General features: G+C 36.0%; 1 protein-coding gene across 2 annotated transcripts; it reads left to right on the forward strand.

Moving 5' to 3' along the window:
- Positions 2,863-7,815, forward strand: LOC109226264 (DNA-directed RNA polymerase III subunit RPC4-like; the record flags this gene model as incomplete). Of its 2 annotated transcripts, none has more annotated exon segments than XM_019391052.1 (8): positions 2,863-3,101; positions 3,191-3,252; positions 3,400-3,466; positions 5,024-5,063; positions 6,270-6,511; positions 6,607-6,670; positions 7,311-7,402; positions 7,501-7,815. In XM_019391052.1, coding segments are annotated over 8 exon segments (924 nt in total), but the record flags the coding sequence as incomplete, so codon positions are not given.

Below are 9,522 nucleotides of genomic sequence, written 5' to 3' on the forward strand. Positions count from 1 at the left end.
CTGGCTGGCCTGTAATGGAAAACTTTTTCGATCCCATAATCAACCCCTCTCCGCATCTCATATTCTTCGTATGGCTGCAGAATTCTACTATAAAGTTGCCCCTCTTACACCACATCTACACGTATCCCTATGCACATCAAGTGGCACCCTCATAGTCCAGGTTACTTTAAACTAAATACTGATGGTTCGGCCGCACAACACACTTTGCATGGGGGAATTGGTGGAGTCATCTGTGATTCAACGGGTAACTGGCATCTGGGCTTCGCGGGTCATCGCCTCATTCGTGGGAGCATGGAAGCTGAGCTACTTGCACTCTACCATGGTCTCAACTTGGCCTTCACTCACGGATATGCACCCCTTGAAGTCAACTTAGATGCCAAGGCTATTATTACTCTACTTCATATCTCCCATCCACTTTATGCTAACATTACCTTGATTGCAGGTCTGTGATCGCCGAACTGAATGATCCAGTCATCCTTCACACGTACAGGGAGCAAAACCAGGTAGCCGGCTCTTTACATAAACATGGTTTCCAAATGGAGGCTTCACCACTCATCACCGTTTTTGATCAACCACCGCCATTTTTCCAGAAGACGCTAGAAGAAGACCGTTTGGGAACACTTTTTGTTACACAACTACAACCTAACTGCCGGACTAGCACCGTTGGCATGCTTTTTTGTAATCCTCCAGCAACGGCTTCCCCATCTAATAGTTTCCAACAGGCATCCCCTTTTTGTTACGACCCATCCAGAGGTCGCCCCCTAGGATGTTGTGTATGTTGCCTCCTACTCCTTGTAACGTTCAAGCTTAATATTATATAAAGTACCATCTTTTGCACCAAAAAAAAAATCGTATCTTCATACTGTTAACCATGAACCATCGAAACGTCTTTATTTATTGATTTATTTTAAAAACATTTATATAAGTAGTTCCCAATTCATTTGTTAATTTAAGCATAACACTGCATGCTTGCAGCGAACTATGAAAACTTGATTTTAAAGTGTAGATAGAGTAATTAATGGATGATGGTACGTTGAAAATTAGAAGATCAAGGTATGTGTAATAAGCCTGATGTCATGTTCTTTCAGAATATATTTTTGGTGTTCGGTTGGTATACGAATTTTTTTTTGTAAATATTTATTTAAGAGTAATAATATTGTTATCAAATCGCGAGTGTTTTCACTGAAAATTTTAATAGTACTAAGATTAATAATAATATCAGGGATCGTTTGGTTTGAATACGGCTTATGCGGGGATAAGTTACGCTGGGATAAGTTATGCTGAGATTAGTTACGCTGGGATTAGTTATCGTGATATTGTTTTTTATCCACGTTTGGTATGTTGTATTAAAAATGACAATCGCATAATTTCTAAGAAGAAGGTATAAGTTATCCCCGCACTAATTATCCCATCCCTACAAGGTATAAGTTATTCCGGTACTAATTTTAATTTCGGAATAACTTATAGCAGGTTTGCTAACCAAACAAAGTATTAATGTGGTATTAAAATTTTATACCACCACTACATCTACTTATACCTCATACCAAACGACCCTTCAAAGTGTTATCTAGAACAACTAATATAAAATTAAGATACTTCTAAATGACTTCCGTCCTAAAGTGATAGATGTCATATTACCCCTTTTGACTTTCACATGAAAAATGATTTCATAGGAAAAATTGGACTCCTGCCATACCAAACAAGCAAACACATTAGTGGAAATAGAATTACAAAAACTTACCTCTTCTTGATTTTTGTACCAAAACATTAGATGCATAGTTTATCAATCTCTATCATTTACTTATAGTTAATTAATATATATTCTCATATTAGTTTATCTCTTAAACATATAATAAAAGCATCAAATTGTTTATAGTATACAATAACAATAACAACAATAACAATAAACTCAGTGTATTCTCATAACTGAGTTCTGGAAAGTGTAGTGTGTACGTAAACCTTACCCCTACCTTTAGTAGACAGAGAGGTTGTTTCTGGAAGAACCTCGGCTAATGAAAAATAAAAGGAGAAGGCAATGGCAAGCAAACCAAGCGAAAATACAAAACTAAAACTAGGTAGTACAATTAGAAAACCGAAGCAAAGAAAACAATAAGTAATAATAGAAGTCTAGACATACGAATACACTAAGGGGTCGTTTGGCCAGTTGCCGGTTAGAGTTATGCAGGTATTAGTTATACATATATTATTTATGCAGGTATTAGTTATGTATGTATAGTTATGTAGGAATAAGTAATGCAGGAATTAGTTATGCATGTATTAGTTATGCAGAGATAAGTTATGCAAGGTTGAGTTATGTGGGGATTAGTTATGAGGTAGTTATATAAGGATTAGTAATATAAATGTAATGTGAGTGTTATTTATTATTAGCTTACTTTATTTTATTAAGATTGTTAGTATGGTTTAATTTTTTTTTTTTGAACAAAAAATTCCAAGTTTGAATAAAGAGTATTCTTGTCATTTGTGGTTTAATACAAGTATTACTAATACATGTATAAGTTATTCCACCTTCTACCCAGCATAAATAATACATAGATTCTTTCATAACTTATACATGTATTAGTTATGCGGAAAAGAAAAACATGAACCAAACATTGTATTAGCAATGCTACATTTTATGTGAAAAAGAGGAAAAAATAACCAAATATTGTATAACTTATGCTAGCTTCTATGTGGAGGTTATTTTCCCCCCTTCTTTTAACCAAACAATGTATAAAGTTATCCTAGTTTTAATACATGGATAACTCCTCTCTAACCGGCTACCAAACGACCCCTAAATACAACAAGAAGTAATATTAGTTTCTACATGTATTATATTTTCTCAAGGCCTAATAAAAAATAGTATAGGTCAGTTGGTCGCAGAGTTATTTTCCCTCAGGAACGTCTAGGGTTCGAACCACGTTCTACTCTTTTTTTCTTCTTCTTCTTCACCATCTTCATTGCAGCTTTTTTTGCAGAATCTTCTGCAATTCTGATTCCGATCCTTTGATTCTCATCCATATTTTCCCAAATTTTAGCTTCAAGTCCTTCAAATTCTACTTATGGATCCAGATTTACCCTCATCTCCTCCCAAAACCAGAAAGGTTTTCAAATTTCCAATTTTTCTTCCATTATCCTCCAAAATTATTTTCTATTAATAATAGTTTCATTTTTTAACTTCTATCTTTTACAGGTTAAATTTGCTCCGAAAGCACCTCCCCGTCGAAAGAAGCAGAATTCCGTACAACCTAAAACGTAATCCTCTTTTATATTTTCCTTCTTTTTTTTCTTTTTATTTTTTGCATTTACAGTGTATGTTTCTTAATACTGCTATTATTATTATTATTATTATTATTATTATTATTATTATTATTATATATTATTTATTTTTTAATTTTGCAGTGAAGCAGATGGAAATGAAGATACCAATGATAATGAAGCTGCGGAGGCTATTCTGCACCGTGTTAATGTAATTTACCCTTCCTTTTTCTTTTTAATTGTTATGTGTTTATAGTTTTAGCACAATGATTAGAGATCGTAGTTCTATTTTGTAGCGTCACGTCTTCAAATTATAGTTATATGGTACGTAAAAAAAGTATAATAATTATTTTGTGTTTATTTTAATGATGGAAGTTAATCAGACGTCTCGGTTTGAGTTTTGTAATGAAAAAAATTTTGGTAGGAAGCGTTCTACGGACACGGGCGAAAAATTCAAAAAAAAAAGTTATAAAACTGAGAAACTGACAGTGTTCTAATATTTTGTGCATTGTTATTTTTACAAAATGTTTATCATATAAATTTACTTGTAATTACCTTTTACCTTCATACAAAAAAATATATGTTTACTTGTAATCACCTTATATGAGACTTGATTCTTTTAATTTATTTTACATTATTAGTACATAGAACTTAAAATCCTTATTTAATTAGTAGCTTTTTGTCTAGTATTTTATTAGCTTCACTTCGAGAACTGAAACGAACTTTAGTTGGATATTTGTAGTCAGCCAAGGTCATGTCAGCTCTGACATTTGGTTGGTTTTGCTTTTTGGATTTCAAGAATTTCTTTTTTATTTCTGTTGGTATTTTATTTATTTATTTATTTGTTTTAAAATGAACCATCCAGCATTTCATGTAGTAGTGTTATTTCATATTTGCATCGCTCCCCTAGACTTTCATGCTCAAACATCCATTAAAACTATGTTTCAACCTTAAACTAATTGGAGTTGGCTATATCAATCCTCATATTTCTATCTCGCTTTATACAAACTCTTCCTACTTGAGATTTTGCATAGCCAATCTCGAGGCCAAATAAGGGAAAAAGGCTGCAGTAGGATGATGGTCACTATAAAAATAGTTGGTTCCCTTGGGGGGGCATTCGATAAAATTATAAAACTAGTTGTTTCCAAAAATAATAGAGAAAATAAAGGTGGTTTAGGTGAGGTGGCCCTGTGAATTTAGAAAGGGGAAGAAGGAGAAGAGGGAAAAACTATAATGGGGATTTGAATCCAAATGAATGGAACTTTAGAGTAGAGTTGCAATCAATAAGTTTACATCACTTTGGAAGAAAAAGATATAATGTGTAATACACCATTACACCTTAGATGATATAGGTGATTAAAATGGAATTATTACCGAAATTTTATGTTGCGTGGAATATCTGATAGAGGAATTGAGAGGATGTATTTCTTTATTGATGACAAAAGCTGAATACCAGGTCGATGCCATTTATAATTGAAAATATTTCTATAGGGTCTTTTTCTATTCCTTCAACGTTGCAGGGTTAAACCAAAAAAAATTGTTGTTTTCTCACGCTTTCGACAAAACCTTCTCGTGAAAAGTATATTAACAATATTTTCTGTAATTGGTAGACCATCCTTTTCTCGATCCATATCACCATTTCGTATAGAAGTTATATCTTAGCTACGTAGTGATAGTTTAGATCATTTTAGTAGTATTTCTGTTACAAATTTACAATTCTAGTCTTCTTAAGTCTTTTTCCAATAACAATTATCTTTCATCTGATCAGGAGCGCCTGACTAGACAGAAACCCAAAACAGAGAAAAAAGGTAAGCTTTCTCTTCTCCTTAAATGATTAATTGATACTTCCGTTTAGTGTCAGTTGTAAAGGTTGATCTCACTATTCAAGTTTTTATGCATATAGCATAATGCAGGCATAGTAAACAATGAGATACGTTGTGATTAATATGTTGTGTGTTTAAGTCTGGTTTTTGGAAAGGGAAAGAGGAAAGAAGGGAAATATCAGTGCCTTCTACCAATCAAAATTTTTTTAAGCCTGAAATGGCTTTCTCAACTGAAGCTAACACATTTTTACTGTAAGAAATACAAAGATTACTTCATTATTTGTTATGCAATGTTGAAAGACTTGGAAGAAGGATACAGAATTTTCATGTGCCGGTTAGTTAGCATATCTAGATAAAGCTATTCATTTGTGATTTTGCGCTCTATGAAACATCGCTATTTCTCTTTGCTACTGTAGTAAGATAGATGGTGCTCATTGTGCATGTGTCTATGCAGTGGCGGATGCACATAGAGTAAGCACCCATTAACTTTGACCATATTAATAAATTTATGTAGGCAACGGGACAAATATTTAGATAAATATTGAGTGAGCACCCACAAGTAAATTCATTTTTCCTCTTCTTTTGAAATTTTTATCGGCGAGCACCCATAACTTTAAAATCCTGGATCCGCCACTGTGTCTATGGTACAGACTGCATATGCTAATGTATTAAGGTACTTGATATTCCTGACAAGGAGTAGCTTTTACGTACTTCTCCTTTCAAACAAGATTTTCTAATGTTTGAATCTAAAGAAGACTAAGGATGTTCAATCATGGATAGAGTTAAATAACCAAGCATATTTTCAAAAGAGTGATACATCGTACATATTTGGGGCAGAAGTTACTGTTTGGATGGTTCCTAGATAGAGATATACTAGTTTGATCGATCTATATATGTTCTATGTATCGTGGCGCCTTCTAAATACATAGAATCCCAAAATAAATGGCGTATGATTGCATGTGCTCCTGATCTTTGGATGAACAGCTTTGTAGCATAAGGTTGGATTCTGAAACTTTGTCAGGGTTCTGCCATGAAAGTTAGAATCTCCTAGTTTCTGGATAGATATGTGCTCCCAAAAGTTTATTTATCATATTGGTTATTGGCAGTTTTCTCATTCCTTATCGTTTATGGTCATCAATGATTAATTTTTTTTTTAAAAATGCAAATGCATTGGCATTCAAATGAAAGCAGCAGTTGAGGTTGCATTTGCTCATGGAGTAGCATCACCAACTTCCATAAGGACCTTTGGAAAGCCTAAGGAACTCACTGTCAATCGGGGTAGTACTGTGAAAGACCCTGAATCTGATGATAGGATGGACATCGATTCTTCACCTCCTTTACCTGCAAGTATTGGAGCAGATCTTGCTGAAATTTCAGTCAGTAATTCAGATGCTTTATTTAAAAGGAAGAAGAAAGAGTATAAAGAGCCTTGGGTAAAGGATTTTCCTGCATCACTTCTCTTTATGCACACAAAGCACAAGCCAACGTCCATGAATTTTGACCCTTTTGATTCTTGATGCTTTGGCAGGATTACCATCATACCAACTATCCTATAACTCTTCCTCTGAGAAGACCTTATGCTGGAGACCCAGGTATTTCTGATTGAACAGAATATCTTTACGCAAAAATAATCTACTCCATTTGCCCCTAATTGACTAGTTTATTTTCCCGTACATTGCCTCAAAAGTATGTCCATTTCTGTAAATTAAAAACTTGTCCCTGTAATTGTCCATCTCATATCACCAAACGGAAAATACCTTTCTGTCAGTTTACCATAAAAGTGTGAATTCATTAAAAAAGTTAAATGTCTATCCACTTTTAGACCTTTTTCCACTTTGAATACTTCGAAACTTCAGTTTTTGCCTTAATATCGGTGCCTGCTGTAATATACTTAATCTGGGATGTTGTCTCAAGTATTTATCTGTTATAGTACCGTGCTACTGTCTTTCTCTACGATTTCCAACTATTCTGCTGCAAGTGGAAGAGTATAGTTTGGTCCCTCTTGTCAGTGGAGTTGCTTGGGCGCATAAAATTTGTTTCAAATCATATACTCTTTTTAGTGATGAATGTTGATAAAGAAACAAAATCATTGTGCTCCCGTATGTAATAACTGTTGCCTATTAGTGAAAGGATATAGTCTTAAAGAAGATGCTATCACTCTGGTGCTCGTTTCTCTTGTTTCATGTCATGATTTCGCATATAACCTTTATTCCTGTTCTTTGTGGCTTGTAGAAATTTTAGATGAAGCTGAATTTGGAAAGGCTGCAGCAAATGCAGAGTATGATGAAACTAATATACATCCTGCTTCAGAGCTTGGTTTACTGGTATCTGCTCTAGGCAATAAATTCAGAATACAAAAACATATTTTAGAAAAACAAAAATGTCTGCACATGGGTTACCAATATGGATATTTGATTAACAGGAAAAGAAGGACGATGTACAGATTCTTTTTCTTCAGCTTCCAGCTAATTTACCCCTAGCTACCAAAGGAGGTAGAGATACTGCTGGCTGCTTGCCATCGCCTATGCTTAAGGGAAAAGAAGCAGCTGGCACTGCTCCTAGACTTCTTGCCAGTGCAAAGGGGAAAGAGATAGTTGACAGCTCTACAATTTCCAGAAGGCATAATACTGCAAAGGAAGCTTGCAATTTGGAAAAGTTACCTGCGGGGAACATGGGGAAAATGCTGGTTTACAAGAGTGGAGCAATCAAGTTGAAGCTTGGAGACATCCTCTATGATGTGAGTCGCATCTTTCCCTTGCTTTATACAAACTAAAACTTTTCAGTTTGATGATAAATTCTTCTTCTCAGAAAAGATTTTACGCTTCTGAAAAGTGGTTAAAATTTTACGACTTCAGTGTGTTTAAGCTAGCCATAGATTTTTGTTACACAAAAAAACCAAGTTATTTACCAGAGCATGTGTCACACCTTTTTTCCGTTTGTTCTCTTCCCTTATTTCCACTTAGACTTTTGGTTCAAACAATTTGTAAGCTTCCCTAATTGTCACACAGTAGCCTTTTTGTCGATAACTTTTGGACTTTGGTACTTTGATTTTAAATCCTCGTTCATCTGCCTTGAGTTTGAGGTTTGTGGTAGCAAAGTGATCTGTGCAATGGAAGTGAAAAATAGAACTGCAGTTTTTCGCAAATGTACTCCTTGTCATATTGTTTCTAAGTTGTTGAGATTATTACCCTTCTTTTGAAGTTTAGTCGTAGGGTCAAATTTGACCCTCAGCATCTCTACGCCAGTGGGTGCGCCCAGTGAGTGTACGACGACTAACGTAGCGGGTACGACTCGGACGTGGGGACAAAAGCGACATCGTTTAGGACTCAGTGTTTTCACCGGGAGACGTTACCTGTCTTTGTAACTTTTTGATTCTTTCGAGGAAGGTCTCTTATTATATAAAGGAGACCTTCACATTGTAAAAGGGGGATTCGGATCTAATACAACCCTCTCATTTTCTGGCTTTCTCTCTCTATCTCTACCTCAAACGAACATATCTTACTGAGTTCATATTATCACTTTGCAATACTAGATCTACCACAATAATATCATCTTTGCATCTCTAGGTTTATTATATTTGATTACGATTTACCCTTTTCTTACTTTTGATTGTTTTCTAGCTTACAAAGTATATTGTTAACTTTTGAGCCAAACAATTTGGCGCCGTCTGTGGGGATTTCGAGAATCAAAACCATAGTATCCACCTAGAGATCAACCAACTACCACTCTTTACACCACACAGAAACAGAAAATGGCCGAAAATAACACAAGATCGAAAGCGATATTGGGTGTCACTACTAATCTCCTTGGCCCTCTCAACGAGGCCAGTGACGATGGCATCCCGAATGCAACCCCTAGCATCACACCGGGTGCAGAGATCTCACCTTCCCCATTCGAAGGTCTGACGATCTTGCACGAAAAAGGAGCTTCCACATCTGCGGCTACAGAAGCACCCTCAGCGGTCAAGGAGCTACTGGAAAGATGGCTAACAAGCACTCTAAGCGGCTTGGTTGAGAGGTCACCACAAAGTAACATCGGGTGTACACCAACGGTAGGTATCACTGCTGCCGTGGGTGAACCGGAAGTTGCACTAGCTAATGACAAACCCATCGAGACACAGACCAACGATAGCACGCTAACAGCCATCCTAAAGAAGATGGAAGAAATGGAAAATGAAAACAAGGCGCTCCGCAGTCAGATGAAGGAACATCAGGAGAGGGTCGACAAGATCCCCGGTGCTCCCAAGTTGCTACCAAAAAGCGACGTGGGAAGGTTCGTTGAACAACCATACACTGAAGAAGCTGCCCCTCACTCCACCCCAAAAACCTTCAAGATGCCACCATACTTGAGGGTATATGACGGAACCACAGATCCCGAGGATCATCTGATCCACTACGTCACCGCTGTGAAGGGAACCGACCTATCGAAAGAACAGGTACCGTCG

The sequence above is a fragment of the Nicotiana attenuata genome, chromosome 5 (genome assembly GCF_001879085.1).
Source record: "Nicotiana attenuata strain UT chromosome 5, NIATTr2, whole genome shotgun sequence".
Taxonomy (NCBI): Eukaryota; Viridiplantae; Streptophyta; class Magnoliopsida; order Solanales; family Solanaceae; genus Nicotiana; species Nicotiana attenuata.